The sequence below is a fragment of the Platichthys flesus genome, chromosome 21, assembly GCF_949316205.1.
Source record: "Platichthys flesus chromosome 21, fPlaFle2.1, whole genome shotgun sequence".
Lineage (NCBI taxonomy): Eukaryota > Metazoa > Chordata > Actinopteri > Pleuronectiformes > Pleuronectidae > Platichthys > Platichthys flesus.
Window position 1 is genome coordinate 1,063,838 of NC_084965.1, and position 21,247 is coordinate 1,085,084.

The 21,247-nt window shown below is 45.8% G+C and overlaps 4 protein-coding genes across 4 annotated transcripts in view; 3 read left to right on the plus strand and 1 right to left on the minus strand.

Moving 5' to 3' along the window:
• Positions 1–21,247, minus strand: part of ezh2 (enhancer of zeste 2 polycomb repressive complex 2 subunit) — a 132,084-nt gene that overhangs the window by 69,030 nt on the left and 41,807 nt on the right. The gene's annotated exons all lie outside the window — the stretch shown is intronic.
• LOC133932446 (eukaryotic translation initiation factor 5A-1-like) lies at positions 5,742–9,955 on the plus strand. The gene is made up of 4 exons (XM_062379117.1): positions 5,742–5,929; positions 6,707–6,811; positions 8,042–8,173; positions 8,851–9,955. The coding sequence occupies exons 1-4, from the start codon at positions 5,762–5,764 to the stop codon at positions 8,914–8,916; spliced, it is 471 nt and encodes a 156-aa protein (XP_062235101.1). The 5' UTR covers positions 5,742–5,761; the 3' UTR covers positions 8,917–9,955.
• Positions 11,680–13,277, plus strand: rpl22l1 (ribosomal protein L22-like 1). The gene is made up of 4 exons (XM_062379118.1): positions 11,680–11,821; positions 12,547–12,660; positions 12,874–12,995; positions 13,100–13,277. The coding sequence occupies exons 1-4, from the start codon at positions 11,741–11,743 to the stop codon at positions 13,242–13,244; spliced, it is 462 nt and encodes a 153-aa protein (XP_062235102.1). The 5' UTR covers positions 11,680–11,740; the 3' UTR covers positions 13,245–13,277.
• Positions 15,743–21,150, plus strand: slc7a14b (solute carrier family 7 member 14b). Its single transcript, XM_062379024.1, has 8 exons — positions 15,743–15,923; positions 16,533–16,947; positions 17,052–17,288; positions 17,424–17,641; positions 17,722–17,868; positions 18,432–18,640; positions 18,727–19,511; positions 19,915–21,150. Exons 2-8 carry the CDS (start codon positions 16,647–16,649, stop codon positions 20,283–20,285), a joined length of 2,268 nt encoding a protein of 755 aa, XP_062235008.1. The 5' UTR covers positions 15,743–15,923; positions 16,533–16,646; the 3' UTR covers positions 20,286–21,150.

Below are 21,247 nucleotides of genomic sequence, written 5' to 3' on the forward strand. Positions count from 1 at the left end.
TGAAGAGGAGGGTTTGGTCTTCACTGAGCTTCGGTTTGACTCGACCTGAGGACGACACTCTTCAGTGAGACGCAGTCAAACTCAGTCCAGAGCGATGCTCCTGCATCTTTCTAAATTTTCATGGACGCCAAAAACTATTGACCTCATTCGTTGGCCAATAACTCAGCGTCAGAAACCAACAGTGTCAGAGGCTTCAGAGCAGCTGTCCGGTGCGGGGGGGGGGGTGGGGGGGGGGGGGGGGGGGTGACACACTTTATCAAAACAACCGATCAACGTGTGGACGGAGATTACACAATACACCGGTTGAATGTTTACAAAGCAAAATCGTTTTGCCCCCCCCTCGCTGTTCAGTGCTACTGCGTCACACAGAAGTTCAGCAGCAGCACAGATGCATGATGGGAGTTTACGACCTCTGTCTGCTTCCATCAGTTCTTTCTGATCCGGCAGACGTGTGTTTTCTCGTTCTATCGTTCAGGCCGTGACCGAGACGCCTCCACACTCGTCCTGCAGAGATTGTTATCGTTCAGATTTTTATTATTCAGGTGTATTCTGGAGGTTTTTTGCATTAAAGCTGGAACAAGACAATTTCCGATGTATAAAATAAGCCAGGTCTTAACCGGCCTTTAACTTTTTATCTTCTCTGAGCGAAAAGCCCGATGTTGAACTCAGATTTTGAGATGACTCGATGTTCTCACACTTCTCTCAGCGACGCATGGTCGACTGAAACTCAGCAGATGTTTCCTGGACCAACATCTTGTAGCAGAAACCTATCGATGGCGTCTTTCATCATCAGATGAAGCATAAAACCATCAGAGGCGGAGCAGAGTCACCGAGCTGGAGAGGAATCAGCTGTGGTTCCTGAGCTCCTCTCTCTCTCTGCAGTACAGGAATGGACCGGCTGAGATGGTGTCACATGATGAAACACCTTCTGTGTCACTTCCCTGTTAGATGTGAGGGTCACGGGGGGGGGGGGGGGGGGGGTTTACACTTTGCCGTGAAGTGGGTTCCAGCTGCTGTGGCGGTGATGTCCTGGTGTTCCTCTGGTTGGAGGAGGAGGATTGTAGATATTGGATAATTGCTGCAACAGCAACACAATAACAAAATCTCCAGATCATATCTCACAGAGGAAAGTGGCTGTGGAGTGGAGGTGTTTACCTTCTCTCCACCTTCTCTCCACCTTCTCTCCACCTGTTGCTCTGCACTCGTGTAAATACTCACATTGATGTAAAGGACAGACTTCACCAAACAGGTGAAGGAAAAAATGACGGCCTTGAGTTTTTCACCTCACCTCTGAATCTGTCCGTTCTGTAGTTTCTCGCAGATTGGAGGTTTTTTCTGTTTAGTTGTGGTTTTGCATGATGACACACTCGTTGACCTGTCATCACTTGTTATGAACTGTAAGTTTAAGGCAATACACTGGAGCTGGTCGGCGAGAGATGAGATGAGATGAGAGATGAGATGATTCCCCTCTGGGCTTTACTCTTCTTAGACACACACTGGATAACTTCCCATTTCTAATAGATTTTATATTTTAGACATTTTTTTATGCTCGCACGCAGAGTAGCTTGTAAAGCGCGAGGGGGCGGAGCTCAGCGTGACCTCGGTCTCTGTAGATGGTTTTGTTTGTGGGCTCGTGATCAGAGAGGGGGGGGGGGATTAATCTTTTACTTGATATTCTTTAATTGTCCATCTCACAGGTTCAGGCCTTTTACATGAGCAGGACGTTCACACCCTGAGAGGTCACGAGGGTCCGTATGGGAAACCATAGATTAAAAGATATATATGTATACTGTAAGAACTTCGTTATATCTTACTGATCATTTTAGAGAAAGACGGGAAAAAAAACATTCACTTATTAAAGCTTAGTTGTCTTTCTACAGAATAGAGAACATAGCTATAAGAATTTCTAAAAAAAACAAACGTTTTTATTGTGGTATTATTTGTATTTCAATTTTTGTACGTATCAAGACTGTGAACGTATGTACGGCTGTCAGCGTGTGTGTGTGTGTGCGTGCATGTGCGTGTGGGCGAACACGTGTGTGCACATGTGCGTGACATGCATGTGAGTGTATGTTTTCACCTCGTCTGAATCACCTGAATCAGTCACAAAGACAACCTCAGTCTGGTAACACACATCTGTGATGTAGGAACTTGTACAATAAATGTCCTCTCCTTGTACAGCAGCTGCCTCCTCTCCATCGTTCTTCACTCCTGACTCCCAGCTCCTCCCTGCACGTGGATCACTGACCAAACACTGTCTGTGGTTTGTAAACAGCCACAAAGGGAAACAGTAGAAACACAGAGTCTCTATCTGTCAGTGCTGCTGACCAGCAGAACCAGCCATTCTTCGGGGGGCCCCTCTCAGCCCGGGGCCCCAGGTATTTGCTTGCTTCCTGCCCTGTTGCAACGCAGTAGGCTTTATCTAAACAATGGATTTAAAGCTGCTTCAGTTTTTTCAATGGTCATGTGGGAATAAAAACATGTTAAGAATCACCAGTAAAAAATAAACACTTTTCTAAAATTAGTGCAACAACACAACTGCCTTCATCTGTTTCTCATGCAGCAGATCGTGGACTTTTCAGTTCCCTCTCAGTGCTTTTTACCAATAACAGTGTTATTATAACACTATATGACATAAAGGCAGAATGTTTATTAGTATGAGCGACAAGTGAAAAGGCATTTTTACCAGGACAGAAGATTCTTCTTTATTTCTTTTTAAAAACAGGTGAAAACAATATAAACTGAGTTGTAGAAGTTTCTGACGTCATCACCGAGGAGCAGGTGGAAGCAGAGACTCGAGTTCAGCTCTGGTTCCACACGAGAGAGAATCTGAACACTTCTTCCTGCTGGAGTCCCCTAAAAAGCACCCCCACCTTAAAACTACAACATCTGGAAACTTTTATCCACTTTACATTGTGTACAAAGACAATTTGGGTTCAGGTTCCAGAAACACACTAACCTGATGAACTGTTGGGCCTTGAACTGATAACTTGACCAGCAGTAATATAGAAGGAGGAACTTTAAATCCACTGATCTGGCAGCAGTTACACATGCAGACAGTCACCAGGAAAAAGCCTGAGGGGAAATATCTGTGGCACCTCTTCAGGATTTGATATAAATAATATTTATTTATTAGTTATTAGTGTTATAATAAAAAGTAGCTAACTTTTCATTTAAAAAACATATATATAATATTCCATTTCATTATACTTGCTATTGTTATTGTCTCCATAATAAGTTTCATTAAACTTTAAAAGTTGTCTCTTGTACCGTAAAACTACGAACAGACGTTCATCAATTATCAATCTGGCTGGTGTGACATGTTTTCGCCACAACAGACCACGTGACCGCAGTTGTAAACGTGACGTCACATTTGTTCAGTGTGAATACATGAATGAATTAATGAGGTAAAAAATGAATAAATCAATTGAAACACACGAATTAATTAAACTGAATGAGGTGACCAAAAATAAGAGATCAAATTATCAAATTAAAAAAATTTGAATTAAAAAATCCATATTTCAAACTAGTAATATATAATAAGTCAAAGTTTATGATGAAGAAAAACTTAAATTGAAGCAGAAAACTGAAAATATGATATGTCAGGGGCTTTTACTTTGAAATTATGGTTGAAGACTGTACATAAATGTGTATGTACCATAGACTGTGTATGCATGTTTATTGTATATATGAAAATTTGTATGTATGTATATTTGGATGTATATATATTTGGAACACACATAGGAACAGCCAGCCCCCCCCCCGCCGTCCTCCTCCTCTACGGGTGCCGCAGTGAAGTTTGCTGCGCATGCGCGCTCCCGCTCCTCTTTCTCTTGGAAGGTAAGTGCGGCATGGCGCGTGTTTCTGCTCGGGGGGATAAACGCAGCTTGTCCCGGTTAGAGGGAGCTCCCGGCGGGCTGTCCGGCGGTGTCCGGGCGGCGGGGCGGGCCGGGTGGACGAGCCGGTGGCAGGGCTCCGTGAGGCGGGGTGTGGGGCACCGTGTTCCGTGTAACGCTGCCCGGATGAATCACAGCGACACGCGGCCTGCAGCAGCTGCTGCGGTGGTCTGGTCCGGGCTGGTCCGGGTTAGTCGCTGGTCATTGTCCGTGCTAACGTGTTTTTTGAATTCCTCTCTTCTCTCCGGTCTAAACCTCCGGCCCCGCGGTCCAGGTCCGAGTGAAGCCGCAGTAACAGCCCCGTGTCCCGGCGCTGCCGAGCGGGCGTCGCGCTTTAGCTGTGAACGGAGCGTTAGCATGGTTAGCTCAGATAACGGAGCCTGGCGCGTGCTGGCCCCTCGCGAGCCCCCCCACGCCCGGGTGACGCCCGGTGGTTCACCGATCACAGTCAGAAGGTTCCCCCCCAACATGAACCAGAACGCCGGGTGCGGACCCGGCGGTCCCCGGCTCTGGACCGTTCTCCAGCACCGCTGCTCGGGGAACCCGGGCCGGCTAGCTGGTTCCCTTCAGGCTAACGGCGCCGCTAACCCAGTGTCACCCAGTGTAACGCGCTGGTTAGTAACTGGTTAATAGTGACCAGTGAGCTGATGTGCTGGGTTGTCACACTGGTCTGGGGGGTGTACTGGGTGTAATGGCCCCTGGAGCTGCTGACATGTTCCAGCCTCGTGTTCACGTCATTTAATCGTTTGTCCACATGTCGCGTGTCCCCGGGTTTATATTTACTTCTTGTCTTACACCCGGCGGGGGGGGGCGTGCACATGTCCCTGTCCCTCCTCAGATCTCGCGATGTTGATCAACGAGGCCGTGAGGCGGCTTCGAACACACAACCCAACACATCCAACTCCACAACACACACGATTTAATGATCCAACTCTGTCAACACAACTTGTATCAGCTTGAATGTGAGACAACACTTGAGGTTCTTCTGCGTCCACACGATGGACCTGTACCCAGATCTCCTCAACGTCCATCAGCTCCAACTCCTTCCACTTAGTAGCACTCGCCATTGTCCTGAAGTAAATGGACGCCAGAGCAACCAGAAGACACTGACACCAGAACCTCTACAGCCCGCGGTGTCTCGGTGGTGACACGGCAGAGTAGCAGCCACTGGGCTTTGACTTGTTAGAATCCTCTTCACGACCCGGTGGTCATCAGTGAAGTCGTCTGGAACCGGGCGAAGCTGCGTCTCTCGTCCTCGAGGGACAGACAAACACGATGCAGCTGTTCCTGTCTGTGCCGACCTTACCGTGCCACACCCCCCCACTGTCTTGCCAAATTGCCACGTTCACCCGCTTGTCTCGTTTCCATCACTGCCCATTGGACCCAGTAAAACCAGAGCATACCACAGGGTCATCTGACCCGGGAGGGAATGACAATATATTCTTTCCTGTGGCAGACTCAAAGTGTTAGTGAGTTTAATGACCAGGGACCAAATTAGCTCGAGTTCCACTTCACGTCCCAATGGCGACTGAATGAAATGATGGGCTGGCGTTCACCGACAGGTCCGCCTGCCTGTGGTCCAGCTGCCAATCAGTCGTCAGCCAGAGAGCCCCCCCCCCCCCCCCCCCCCCCTCAGTGAAGCTCTTTGATCTCTGACATCATTTTAGAGACTTTAGCAGCTGATCTTTGAAATCAACTCTAACTTTTAAATGAGTTCAGTAAAGTGCATCAACTTCGTTTTGAACAGAGCAGGAAATTCCCAGAAAGGCGTCTGTTGGTATATTTCATGTCTTGAGTATGAAAGCGTGGTGCTGATGTTAATGGACGTGTGAATGTCTCCTGCAGCTCCCCTGACTCATCGCACCATGGCAGATACCGAGCATGACTTCCAGACCGGTGAGTCCGGCGCCTCCGCCACCTTCCCCATGCAGTGCTCCGCTCTGCGCAAGAACGGCTTCGTGGTGCTGAAGGGACGTCCCTGCAAAATCGTGGAGATGTCCACCTCCAAGACCGGCAAGCACGGGCATGCTAAGGTAGATTCCTCCTCAAAGCATCAATAGACAAAGATGTGTTCTTTGTTTTTATCTTTTTCTTGGTCGAGCCACAGGAAATAATGGAAACTACAACAGTTTAGATTCTGATGGTTCAGACTAAACTTTCCAAACGGGCCCTGAAGACGCAGCTCGTCAGTGAAAGGACGGATTGTTTGATTTCTACAGTTCAACATCGAGATATTCTAAACACAAGACAATTCAAAAAGAGCTTTCAATAAGAAATTAAAGATTTACATGGAGAAGAAATGAAGAGTGAAGCTCAAGTGTAAGGAATTAGTAATTACTTGATAGAGACGGTGGTGAACAGGAAAGTCTTCAGTTTCCTGAAGTTCTCAAAGTCGGAGCATAAAATCTGAACACTGCGACTCCGACCTTTAGTGACCTGACGGATCATAACAAGGTAGAACAGTGAGTGAGAGATGTGAGGGGCGTGGGAGCCCTGTGGCTGCAAGCCTTCATAAAGCCTCCTTATCTTTTCAGTTTCCTTATCTCCTCTTCAAACACCCTGGTGCTCCCACACGTACTTTGACCTCATGTGGTTTACCAAGATTCTGACTGTACATTTTTCGAAGCTGTTATCAACAAAATGCAGGAGTGTTTTTATTTTAATGCTTCAATTTCTTTTTAACTCCACTTTTAACATTGAATATATTCCTGAATCGGTTAAATGAAGCTCTCTTGAAGTTTATTTGAAGTTAACTTGATGTCCTGTGTGCAGCTTTCTGAAACACTAAACTCGTACACTTTGTTCCTCAGGTTAATATGGTCGGCATCGACATCTTCACCAACAAGAAATTTGAAGATATGTGCCCCTCCACCCACAACATGGATGTTCCCGCAATCAAGAGATTAGACTACCAGGTAGGCAGCCGCTCCCTGACATGTCGGACACAAGGGTCACAGCTCAGAATGCATGACTCCATGAGAAGGACATGTGACCCCGCGTCCATCTGTTCCACTGAGATCCTCACTCACTTTCATCCAGTTGGGTTTGAAGCTGAGCTTGAGGAAACGGTGACAGCTGCTAAAATAATCACTTTCACTTACTAGTGTTAGCTGTTGAGTTTATGATAAAACTTTGAAAGCAAGAATCAGGTTTTGTTTTAAAATTAAAGTTTAATAGAGATATAGACCAAAGATATTTATAAATGTTTGCAGGTGACTCACTGGTGACTCACTCTGGACAGTTGTGTTCACATTGCTTCAAACATTTTCCTGAAATTTGTGTGAGAAATTTAGACAATGTTAGTTCCAATGTTCCCATTCTTTGTAAGTCTGATTCCATGGCTCAAATAATCATATAATATTAGACTTTGGGAAAACACAATCCTATTTAATTATCTTTACTTGTTCCTATGGTTTGAAGTCAATGTCTCTGAGCCATTTGAAAGATGGATTTCACCATGTAGAGATGAGTCGAGTCATAAACTCCATCTACTGATTCTCTACTGACTTGAATTAAGTTTATTTCAAGTTCTACAAATTGGAAAAAGTCAAATGAGATCTTTCAAATCTGACTGAAAACAGAAACCCACATAGTAATCTGTGGTGAATTGGTTTTCACCATTTGCCTTCATATTGACACTCTTGTGATTATTGAGACTTTTCGATGGACAGTGTCCTACATGTTGACATCGTGGTACTGAGACGTCTGAGGCTTGTCTACCTCAGGGCAGCTGTAGATCACTGTCCTGGTTTCATGTGAATTAATAATATTAACAAGAAAGAGAGTGTAAATGTTGTTCTACTCCTCCTCATCCTAAGAACAAGAGTGGGACTGAGTCGAGCACAGATCTGGTCTTTTTCATTTAGATCCACGAGCGGGCGAATAAGTGAAAATGTCAAAACGTCCCATCTCGTGGTGTTAAAGAAAGAAAGGGGGAAACTATTCTTGAATCCACCTCCTGATCTGGATTCAGGCCAAACCTTAATGGGCTCTTCCCTGATGCATACCACATCCTTGTATGGAGTTTCGTGGTAAACCTTCCGGTAGTTTACTTTTTGTAATCTTGCTAACAAATGGACAGAAAGTGTTGAAAACATATTTTGTCAATGCAGATGTGGTTGATGGTTCTCTTTTCCCCTCCCCAGTTGATCAACATCAATGAAGGCTACATGTCCTTGTTGGGCGACAACGGTGAAGTCAGGGAGGACCTGCGCGTCCCCGAGAACGACATCGGCAAGGAGATCGAGTCCAAGTTTGAAGGAGGCGAGGATTTCCTGGTGAGTGTCACTTCACTGTGGATCAAAAACAAATAGAAATCCATCTGAGGGTCACAAGATGCTTCATGAGTCTGATTCCTGGTCTGTCAATATATTGAATGTATTTGTATTCATAGATATCTATAAAGGCTAGATGTCACACATGGCGGCCATCTTGCCACATTCAGCTCACTCACCCATAACCTTGTGTTGGTAGTGGTACATGTACTTTTTAAATAAAATAATTCTTGATGTATATTTGTAAAGGAAAATCATGTACCTATTTTAGAACATTATTCAAATTGAGAACATAACATAATTATTCATAAGTATGCAGTGTCATAACTACATCTCTGACATTTTTAACAAACCAAACTGTTTAAAAATCTGTTGAAAATTTAGCCAGTTATGGTTATTTAAAAACTTTCCACTATCAACACAATGTTATGGGTGAGCGAGCTGCCTGTGGCAAGATGGCCGCCATGTGAGGACATTCAACTCTGTTGGCCGAGACATCTAGACTTTATATATATCTATGTTTGTAGTCCCCTGAAAACAGACTGTGTGTAGATGATGTGTTATCAGCAGTTAGAACACACGTGACGTCTTGATGAGGAAGAAATGTTCCATTTGAATTTGACTCTTCTGAAAACATGATTGGTTTCCGATGACTGACTGGACCTGTGTGCTCTCCACAGGTCACCGTGATCAGTGCCATGGGGGAGGAGTGTGCTGTCGCTACCAAGGTCCTGCCCAACAAATAGGGAGACCAGACAACAAGCACCACCCACAACCAGTCTCTTGCATTCTCATCGATTCTGTCACCAAAGCGTCGGCCTTCACAGACAACCTCAATCATTCTGTTGTGATTCATCATTGATCTTTTTCTCTCCTTTTTGCGTTCGCTCCTCTCGTGGCTGTTTGGGAACGTTCCACCGCGGCTCGCTGCGTGGTCCTCCTCCCGATCACTGAAGTTTCTGTTCGCCAACGATCTACTTTATATAAAAACAACTTCAAAATAATGATCGCTCGCTCGTTCCTGCTTATTTTCGCCTTCAAAGTGTTTTGGTTTCTGCCACGCACGTTCCTGAATGTTTAAATAACAACAGGATTCAGCTTTTGTATGATTATTTTTTTATATTCTTTAGATTGAACATAGCGGGTGTTGAACCCTTTAGAGGGACGGGAGGGGGAGGGCAGCCGTTTGAGTTGTAGGGAGGGAGGGCCGCCCCTGTAGATACTAGATCCTGGTTTAGATTGTCCCAGTAGCAGCTGATCACTCCCAGTTTGGCCTGTGCTCTGGTTCCTGACTGGATTCTGTGCACTTAGATCTGATTTCCCCCAATCGCTGGGTTCTGTGGCGGCGAGGCACTTCCAAGCACTTGAGGTCCACCCCCCGCATGTCAAACCTCTTCTTCCCCCCCCCTCCCAAGAAGAACAGAAGCAAACTTCAGTGATTTCCCTCATGAGGCCGGTCTCTGGTCTGTAGAAGCTGGAGGGGTGTGAGGAGCCTGTGCACTCACGCCTCTCGTTCTCCGGTCGAGGTCGCGCTCCGCTGACCCAGTCATACCCCACCCCCACCCCACCCCCCAGTACAAAAGGAGTGTTCAATTTTGTTTTGAGAGGCATGAGTGTGTAGCGGTGTGGGCCTCCGAAATGTGTGAGGCGGTTTGCAGTGAGGTGTGTGTTTCTTTGGAGGGACTCCATCGGGGAGGGTGGTAGAGTTTGTTCACTCGAGGCCTTTGTCACCTGACTGGAGATGGCAGAAATAAAATAATGAAACAAATGGACAAAAACTGCAAACTATGTCTGTCTGGTTTTGTTTCTATAATAAACCTGATAATGAGTTTGAAGAGAATTCACTTGGTTCACATGTTCTGCCTGAAGTTTCCCTGAGCTGTCAAAAAGCAGCAGCTCCTCGATCAAGACCAGCAAACTTTATTTTGAAGTTCTTCGGCCTCCAGTGGAAACTGTCAACTCAGTTTGAAGTGTCTTTTTCAAAATACCATTTTATTTGTGCTACTTCAGAACATTTAATTTTTTGCTTCTACTGCTGATTGAAAGTAGAAGGTAACGTGAACCATGTCAAGCTGTTCTCTAGAATCCATGAGAAACCTGATACCTGGACAGATGGTGAAACACTGAGCTCTCTGCCTCTCTGGAGTTTTCTTACATTTGCTGATGTTTTAAAACTGCCTGTGATTCAGAGTTTCTTCCAAACTACAGATAACGCGTTCAGACGCTTCCTGCGTCACTCCTCAACTCCAACATCAGAGTTCATATCTCAGCCGAGGCCCAACAGTTCTAATGAAACCACGTTCAGTTTCAGTGGATATGGATTTTTATTTGTTTCGGCCACAAATCCAGAACAACCTGTGGTCGAGGTAAATGCACAAAATACAGAAAACAAATGACCTGTGGTGCTGGTTTTATTTTCTCACTCTGGAGCTGCTTCTCTGCCTTATGATAATTCTGGTTATACAATAATTATATGGGTTTTGGAGACTGGTGAATCTCACCCAGTGCTGCAGACGTCTGAGGTTAATATGGGAATACTGTAAACTTGTAAAATGTATGATGTGATAATACAGGTTTAAGAGAAAAATATGAATAGTATGATGCTCAATACATATGTTCACATAGTCCACTTATTAACACAGCTCCTTTTTTTTCTGGTTTATTAGAAAACATTTGCTTGATGGAAAAACTGCAAAAATAAAAATCTGTAACAGTTTTGTCTAAGATTTCTCAAAAATACTGAACAATTAAAATCAGCCTAAAAACCAACTACTGCAGTTTGACTTCAGATAGAAGTGTTTAATTATAGAAGAAATAATACTAATAGATGGTATTCCACACTATTAACATGAATAAATATTCAAGTATAAATATGCAAAACAAAACATGGCTTATATTAAGTATAAAATAAAAAATGTGAAAGATATAACTCAAGTATAGTTGAGCATGAAATTGAAAAAATATAAAGAAATAGGTAAACATGAAATACCCGAATTTAATAGAAAAAATGAATAAGGTATGAAAAATAAGAAATAATGAATATATATAGAACAAGAGCAGTTCGGTGATTCTGACGCGAGTCCAGTTTCCTGCGTCTCTTTCCTTTCAACAATAAAATTACATTGTGTCTCTGTATGAATATCAGTTGTGATCAGAAGTGAGTTGTGTTTAGTTTCTAGAGACGCACAAGGTGTGAGTCCAGTACTTTCACTTCTGTGAGGTTTTGACTGGAGGACTTTTACTTGTAGTGGAGGAAGTCAATGGAAAGTCCTTTATAGGGAACCTGAGAGAACCTGAGAGTAGAAGAAGAACCTTCTCTGCCTCCTCTCCGGGAAGTTGTCCCTGCCACGTGATCCTCTCATCCTGAGGTGACGTCATGTTCTGCAGTAGATCAAAGTGTGTGAATGATGAACGAGCTTCTCACGTGACCAGATGGGAGCTGCAGCTGAACTTCTACCACCTCAGTTTCCAGGAGGAACTTCCTCAGGATGTTTTCATGTTTAAATTCTGAAGCTTTAACTTCAATCTCTATTTCAAACTTTATTCTACTTAGTTCTGCTCCGACACCATATGTGGTCAGGACCTTCCGGTTGTCAGCTCTACGTCACATCCGCTTCCTCCTTTCCCTTCCGCTCTGTCAACATGGCGCCGGTGAGTCCAGCGCGCTGCCGCTGTCTTTACTTCATTTAACTCGTAGTTCTGTGATCCAGCGCGTGCTCGTGTGGTTCGATCCACTCTTTCTATCGAACACTTTGATTCAATCACGTTTTCTGACTTTCAAGCGTTTGCGTGTCCACGTTAGCTCGCACGTGCTCCCGTTGACAGGACTCCATAGGAAAACCAGGCGTTTTATGTAAAACCGCTGTTTCTCTCGCAGATGGTTTTAAAATGTGCGTTTTACAGTTAATCATCCTGAACTGTAACGTTCACTAGTGAATTCGGCATCACTTTGTATGAGCCAACCGTTTAACAGCTCCAGAAATAAAACTCTTTCACCAAAGTCTCACTCAAGTTAACGGAGAAGTTTTCTTGGACTGATGGAGCTCAGTGTATTTATCCTTAAGTAATATAAGACTTATTAATATAATTTAATAGAGGCATGTTAAGATCTTACAAATAGAAAAATGTGTATTAAATGTTTTAAGTTACCACAGAGACAAATGAGTAATTTAGCAGACAGATCAGTGTGAAGTAGACAAGAGAACAAAAATACAAAAGAATTCAACATAATAATAATAAATACAGAATATGTACCTAATAGAGATTTCATGTTTTTTAACCAGCTTAAACTTAATGTGATAAAGAAATAAGTGAATGAGATGGGTTTTGATGTGATTTCACATTATTCATATTATTTCTGGTGTTTTCCGTCTCAGATGAAACCGAAGAGACCGACTGTCGGGAGAAAGTCCAAGAAGGGAGCAGCCTGGAAGTTCACCTTGGACCTGACCCACCCGGTGGAGGACGGGATCCTGGACTCTGCAAACTTTGTAAGTCTTCACTGCTGCTGGTGACTCGGCTCATTTTAACAAATAAAGATAAACAGTTATAATCCTTAAGGTTACTCGACAGCCTCGTCTGTCCCATAGGAAACGAGTTAATGGAGTTATGGTTAACCCTGTGTGCGGACTAGGGCCCACTTCCCTAGCTCCAACTCTACTAGGGTTCTCTTCCCTAGTGCGTTACTGTGCTCTGTCCAATAGGAAACCTTCCTCAAAGAGAGGATCAAGGTCAATGGAAAGACGGGGAATCTGGGTAACAGCGTCCAGGTGGGACGCATGAAGAACAAGATCAACGTCTCGTCTGAGAACCAGTTCTCCAAAAGGTGAGACGGGACGTCCTGTAGCTCCTCCACTTCAGAGGAACCTTTTTTTATTTTTTTTAATTGAGCACAGCATCAATAAAAATCTATTAAATCAATCTGTCCAGGTACCTGAAGTATCTGACAAAAAAGTACCTGAAGAAGAACAACCTGCGTGACTGGCTCCGGGTGGTGGCGTCGGACAAGGAGACGTACGAGCTGCGTTACTTCCAGATCAGTCAGGAGGACGAGGAGTCGGAGACAGACGAGTAGAGGTGTCACGAGAATAAATGTGGACAAAACAAACTTTTCTGTCCTGGTTTTTATTTTGGTGTCTAAAAATAAGATCTGATTATTCTCCTGAAGATATGAAGTTGTAGTGAACAACACAGGACGAGTGTGATGCTGATGAGATGAACGGGTCTTCAGATAAGAGACACGGACAGATTCCTGGAATCAATAGAGTTAAACACATGGACGCTATAAACATGCATTTGTGGTTAGAGCATTTAAACAAGACATTGACTTAACAATGTTTACATAATAGTAACGGGGAAATAAAAATGACATAAATAATTAAAAACATGCATGTCAGTAATAACCACGCCCGTGTGTTCATTAATATGTACTGTTAGCTGCTTGTGGATTGATGCACATGAAGTGAAGTCTGAAGAGGTTTCCTCTCACCACAGTATAAACAGTTACTTCATGAAGTGAATCACACTTCAGTCTCCAGAAGAACTTCTCCCTAGGACCCTCATGTTGGTGGAATCACTGCAGGACTTGAATCAAGCTGAATGACTTTTCCCTCAGTGGACCTGATGAACTAGGAGCTGATGCTTGTAAGGTGCAGTACTGTAAATGTCCACTAGGCAGAGTTGAACACGTGTCAGCAGATCAGACAGAGACTTGAAGGTGAAACACAAACTCCACCAAAGCTCAACAGCTCCTTACACTGAATCAAGCTGCAGCCAATCACTATCAGTCCTCTGAATGGGATTCAGCTTCTTCTTCATGAGGATCCATGAATTATTCTGAGAAATCAGTGAAAAGGTAGAAAAAAAATCCTGTTACACGATGTTAAAGAAAGGGAAAAAGGATTGTGGATTTTATGAAGCTCCATAAGAAACCACATATGCATAATAACTAGCGATTATAATAACACAAAATCGAATATATGCCCTAACTACTTTTACTACAACTATTATGACAACACAAAGGACAGAACACATTTCGCTGCATAATGTATCAGCAGAGTCAACAACCAAAATATACCAGAAAATCAAGTAAATATTTAGTAAAATGCAAAATAAATAAAACTTGATCCTACAAACAAATTAGTTTCTATACCGTATGTAAAAAAGGCTCCTCAGGATAATACTCTGGTTTTTGTACTTTTTAGCCTGTTTAAGTCTTGACACACTAATAAAATATAATAATTAACACATAATAAGACTGGCCTGTCACTCAGTCTCCTCTTCATCTCACGTCTTGGTGCAGCAGACGGACACGAGGACACATCTGCCCTCAGTCTCCGTTCTGCTGCTGTCAATCACTTCAGGCTGCCAACAGAAAGCTTCACTCCCTTAAACTGAGAAGGGATGTTTTGCTTTGCCCCTGTTCTGTGTGTGTGTGTGTGTGTGTGTGTGTGTTTGGATCCACTCCCACTCTCCCATCTGTTGTGTATGAAGCATCAGCCTCAGGAATGTCTCCACCTTTAGCTGCTCTGGATTCTGTTTTATTTCACACAAACACTCAGCAGTCAGACGCTATATGGATATTTACCTAAAAGGAGGAAAGTAGAGAAGCTCAGCACAAAGATCTCATAAATCTGCTTTAATGTTAACAAATACATCTCATTTGATTTATAAAGCATGTTTTATACACAGAGGTAGATTCAAGATGCTGTTCAGGGACACAAAGAGAAAAAAATACTGGAAATCTGAAAGCACAGAGGTTCAGACTTAAAAGGTTAAAGAGAGAAGAATAACAAGTTTAAATAAATAGGATTAATCTGTATTAAAATTGAAAAATAAGTTGAGAGGGAAAAATAATACAACTAAATAAAACTGTCAAATACTAAAATAAATGTAGATCGAAACCTCAATCTTATATAATAGCTTAGTTAAATTCCTTGTAAACAAAGTGTCGCTCCATCTTATAGATCAATCTAGTAAACAGAGGCTACTACATTTCCCATAATGCAACTCACACGCCATCTCTCTGTGATCTTAACGTTCTGAGATCAACTTTTCTAAGCACCAGACCAAACCCAGTCAGAGGTCAGAGGTCGTGTGTTCCGTTGATGTCATCTGACCCAAGCATCAGATTACAGTGCAGCCTGCAGACACAGATCCAAGAGACACCAGCTGGTTCGTGAAGCTTCTGATTGGTCGATGGTTAACCATCAGCTAGTCCAATGAGCTTCCTGTCATCACCTCCAACATGGTGGCTGCTCTGGGCCCGAAACCCACTTGTTCCTGTTCTCCCATATCTGTGTTCAAATGTTCAGCATGAGGATCGTCTGTGTTCTGCATTCGTTTGGACACATTTCTTTAAAAGTTCACAAAAAACCTGTAGGATCTCTGCAAGATATATTGAATTTGAACAATGTTTGAATGAAGTTGGAGCTCGTGATTGGACGAGGACACAGTTCACACTGAAATAAAGTTTTTACACACACACACACACACACACACAAGCACACACACACCTGGTGGGTTCCCACCCTGCATACAAACAGGAGAACGTCCCCTACAGCAGCTGCAGCTCACAGTGGACGTACACACACCTTTACCTCCACTAAATGAAAGATCACACACTCTGCTCGGTGCTGAATATTTCATCAGCCTGGTCACATGGTGTCAGGTTGAATGGTAAACGCTGCGTCTCCACCAGTTCCTGCCGGAGAGCCGAGGATCAGGAGGGAACCAACGGGTCAGAGGGAATCAGGTGTGTGTCCAAGAACCGCTGCTTTCAAATCATCGCTTATCGGCCTCGAGCTGACATCACACTCAGCCAGGTGTGTGTCTGTGTGAGTGTGTGTAAGTGTGTTAGTGTGTGTAAGTGTGTGTGTGTGAGTGTGTAAGTGTGTATGTGTGTGTGTGTGTTTATGTGTGTGTGTGTGTGTGTGTGTGAGCGTGTGTGTGTGTGTGTGTAAGTGTGTGTGTCTGTGTGTTTTCCAGTGTGAACCACTCGTTGCAGATTTGATCCCTTGGCTCCTCGACTCTGTTCAGTTGGAGTTTTTCTGTGGTCGTACTTTTCCGTGGTGAAAGTCGATCCTCTGTGTTCATTAATGTTTCAGAGTCTCGCTCCAGTGAGTGAGCAGAGCAGCCGACAGGATCACAGCGTGGGGGGGGGGGCTGGGTTTTATTAAAAAGGCAGGAGTTCATAGACCTTCCAGGGTCTTTAGGTGTGAGATAGACTTCTGTACAATAACAACACAACAACACAAAGACCTCGATGCACTTTGTTAAATCTCGTGTCATGTTGAGCACAATTTTTCATATAACACTTAAAGCCTCTGTTTTATTTGACTGCTGGACTGTTGTCTGTCTCCAGAGTCTGGACCTCCACTCTGTGCTGGCTGATGAGGAGGCTCCTGATGAGAGGTGAAGAATGACAGAGGGACTGAGACTCAAGTTGACTTAGAGCAGCTGGTCGAGGGGGGGTGCGATGGCAGCGTGGCTGAGCCGGGTGTCCCTGGGGGACGCCTGGTACCACACCTGCACCCGCCTGCTGAGGACCAAGCCCATGGGCTCCATGGCCCGCGGCCCAGACGACCTCACCGAGCTCGGGGAGGGGTCGGGGGTCGGCCTGGCCAAGGTGCTGACCACCGTGGACCTGGTGTCGCTCGGCGTGGGCAGCTGTGTCGGCACCGGGATGTACGTGGTGGCCGGGCTGGTCGCCAAGAACATGGCCGGGCCGGGGGTCATCCTGTCCTTTATTATTGCAGCGGTGGCCTCGATACTGTCAGGTGAGACGTGCCTGTAGAACCATGAACCTGCTGTGGGACCCTAAGGACCCCGACTGGGCAGGAACCAACAAACCAACCTATTGAATTGTGCGATTGTCTTTAAGGTGTGTGTTACGCAGAGTTCGGTGTCCGGGTCCCGAAAACCACCGGCTCGGCCTACACCTACAGCTACGTGACGGTCGGGGAGTTCGTGGCGTTCTTCATCGGCTGGAACCTGATCCTGGAGTATCTGATCGGCACGGCCGCGGGGGCCTCGGCTCTCAGCAGCATGTTCGATTCCCTGGCCAATCACAGCATCAGCGACTACATGATAACACACCTGGGCACGCTCAGAGGCCTCGGTCAGAACCATCCGTGTGTGTGTGTGTGTGTGTGTGTGTGTGTGTGTGTGTCGTCTTAAGTCTTCTTTCAGTGTGTGATTTGTTGATATAGATGTCAAAGACAACCCACGTGTGTCTGTTGTGTGTCTGTCTCAGGTAAAGGGGAGGACACGTACCCAGACCTGCTCGCCCTGTTCATCGCCCTCCTGGTGACGGCCATCATCGCTCTGGGCGTGCGTAACTCGGTGGGCTTCAACAACGTCCTCAACGTGGTCAACCTGGTGGTGTGGGTCTTCATGATCATCGCCGGACTCTTCTTCCTCTCGGCCAGCAACTGGGAGGGCGGCCGGTTCCTGCCGTTCGGCTGGTCGGGGGTGAGTCGTGAAGCACTGAGCGAGTTGGAGGCTCAGTGTTACTAAAAGATGAAATCCAGTGATCAGCTGTTTGTGTTCAGGTGATGCAAGGAGCCGCCACGTGTTTCTACGCCTTCATCGGCTTCGACATCATCGCGACAACAGGAGAGGAGGCGAAGAACCCCAACACCTCCATCCCGTACGCCATCACCGCCTCGCTGGTCGCCTGCCTCACCGCCTACGTGTCGGTCAGTGTGTGTGTAACACAAAGCATGGGGGGCACGGACCATAGATATATATACGGATAGATGTCTCGGTCAATGGAGTCGAACGTCCGTACATGGCGGCCATCTTGCCACAGTTAGCTCTCTCCCATAACATTGTGATGTAATGGTACGTACTTTATTAAATAACCATAACTTGTTCAATTTTCAACCGATTTTTAAACTGTAAACCGTCAGAGATGTAGTTATGACACTGCATACTTATGAATAATTATGTTATGTTCTAAAAAATGTAATATTGTTCTTAAATAGGTATACTATTTCCCTTTACAAATATACTTCAAGAATTATTTTCTTTTATTTTCTTTAAAAAGTACATGTACCACTACCAACACATTGTTGTGGGTGAGCGAGCCCTCTGACGCAAGATGGCCGCCATGTGCGGACGTTCGACTCCGTTGGCCGGAAACGCGGACCAGACATCTAGCCTTTATATATATATCTATATATATCAGGGACCATCTGAAGGTTTCATTATCGTGTCTGTTGAGAGGAGGACTTCCACAAACCCACTTCCCTCTGTGAAGGTGAGCGTGATCCTGACCCTCATGGTTCCCTGCGACCTGATCGACGGCTCGGCTCCGCTCATCGAGATGTTCGCGCTGCACGGTTTCCTGTGGGGGAAGTACATCGTGGCCGTGGGCTCCATCGCCGGCCTCACCGTCTCCCTGCTGGGATCTCTGTTCCCACTGCCCAGGGTCATCTACGCCATGGCCCAGGACGGACTGCTGTTCAGGTGGGACGCTGAGACTCGCAAACCGGTTTAGTGTCTTCTTGTTGTGTAACGCTTGTTGTGTAACGCTGTGCTCACTGTGTGTGCAGGTGGCTGTCACACGTCCCTGCTCTCACCCACACTCCGGCGGCGGCGTGCTTGGTGTCGGGGATCTTCGCGGCCCTCCTCGCTCTGCTGGTGAGCCTCAGGGACCTGATTGAGATGATGTCCATCGGCACGCTGCTGGCCTACACCCTGGTCAGCGTGTGTGTTCTCTTACTGCGCTACCAGCCGGACGACCACACCGACACGCACCAGTTCAGCTCCGGTGAGGACGTGGAGGACCTGAAGCACCAGGACGACGGGGCCACGCCCACAAAAGACGACCAGATGCTGATCGAGGACTCGGGCGGGGACGGATCTTCGTCCTACCACGCCGGTGGGACTGAAGGAGAGGGAGACGATTCTGATTTCCACACAGGCCACGCCTCCTTGCTGAAAAGGCTTCTGGGAGGTCATTACTACACGCTGAGGTTGCGGGTTGGAATGCCTGACACGTCGGCCCGGCCCACGCCCGCCACCGGCCGCATAGTGACCAGATGCACCCTCCTCCTCTTCTTCATGTCCTTCCTCCTGTGGTCCACCGTGATATTTGGCGTTGAGCAGGGTTCGGGGGCCGGGGCGGTGTTCTCGGGGCTGATGGCCACATCGATGGTGGTTTCCATGGCGAAGCTTATGATTATGATTTTACAGCAGCCGGAGAGCCCTCGGAAACTGGCCTACATGGCGCCCTGCGTGCCCTTTGTCCCGGCTGCGGCCATCTTGGTCAACAGCTACCTCATGCTGAAGCTGTCTCCACTCACCTGGGCCAGGTTCACCGTCTGGTGCCTCATCGGTCAGTTCCAACACCATTGGTTCTGAATGATAAACTGCTTGTGTAGAATATATTGGATAAGTTGTGCTCTAATGGTTTATACTCAATGTTTTAATAATTTGTTATTCATAGACTTTTATCAGATACAACACACAGTTATTTCATTATTTCATTCTATGGGAGATCCGCAGAGGAGGTTATGTTTCCACCCCTGTGTGCTGGTTTCAGGACTGATATTTATGAGTGTGTGTGATCTGGTGTGTGTCTGTTGGGCCTTGTCTCTGCTTGGTCTGGTGAGCAGATGAAGTGAGGGGCTGGATTCCATGAAGGTGGATAACTCTGCCCAGGTGGACAGTGTCCTGACGTCTCCCCCTGTCTCAGCTTTCACACTCTGAGTTAACCCACTCCGTCTGTCCCCCCCCAGGTCTTCTGATCTATGGCTGCTATGGAGTGTGGCACAGCGAGCTGGAGCTGAACGCCCGCGAGCAGCAGGCCCACGCCAGCTCCTACCAGCGCTACGACGACCACCTGGACGACACCTTCTCCCCTGATGATGACCTTTGCCCCCAGGAACAAGACGAGAGACCCTACCAGGGCTGGTCCGCCCCGGAGGAGAGGGGGAACCAGCAGCAGCAGCAGCAGAACCAGTGTGAGGGCCGGGAGGGAGAGCAGTGTGAGGACGGGGGTGAGGAGTATGGATACCAGTCTGCACCAGGTCGCCAGCACACTGGCCGAGGGGGCGGGTCCAAGGGACGGACCAATCAGGGCTTCGATGCAGGGGAAGAGGACGACTGAGGTTTTCTGTTTTTAACTGAGGTGAACGTGTAAAGACTGAATGGAAAGACTTATTTAATGTGAGACAGTCATTTACTAACAAGTCATTTTTAGTAAAGTAAGCTGGTGTTTTGATGAGAGGTCCTGTTCCGTCAGGCAGCTGCACTTCCTGGTCTGGGCGGGGCTTAACTCTACCAATGAAACAACAACTTCTTCTGCTAATACAAACCCGGAGCTGTCAGCCAATGACATTTAGCGGTGAAGCCCCAGTGGACTCAGAGTGGGCGGAGCCTGGACATCAGGGGAGCAGATCGACAGGCTCCTCCCATGGCAGATGTTTCACTGGATGAGGTTCACACATTTAGAACTACAGAATTTACATTTTGCAAATAATAAAACACGGCGACACTGGATGTGACGCACTGCCCCTAGTGTTCATCTGCATATTGCAGCGTGCAAACATGAAGAATTCATTTCTGAGGACGAGCACAACACAAACAGAACATGTGAGGCAGCTGTGATGTGTCCATGTTGCTCAAAGCAGGTTTAACTCTCACTTGTAGGATTCAATGTTTCTTTGCAGGTAAAGAATCCTACGTTATTCTCTCTGTTTCTTGTGTCTGTTCATCGTTCCCGCTCTTTCTCTCTGACCCTGAACGCCTCATAATAACTCATCTGTTGGTTTTGTTTGTTTGCTTTGTTTACAACTTCTCAAAATCTCGTCGTGACTTTTTGTAGCCCTGAACGTCACTTGTGTTGTTTTCTTTTGTGTCTTTGAGTGAATGGTGTTCAAGTGACGGTGTTTGTGTTTCTCTGTTTCGGCAACAACAGATGTGTTGTATTTGTTCGTGTTGGAGGAATAAAAGTGACTCTTTGAGTGAAATGATTTATCCTGAGACTTTATTAGTAAATATTATATTTTATTAGTTGCAGCACCAGACAAAAGCTTTTAATGCAGCTACAAAGGTATTTGATATTTTAAT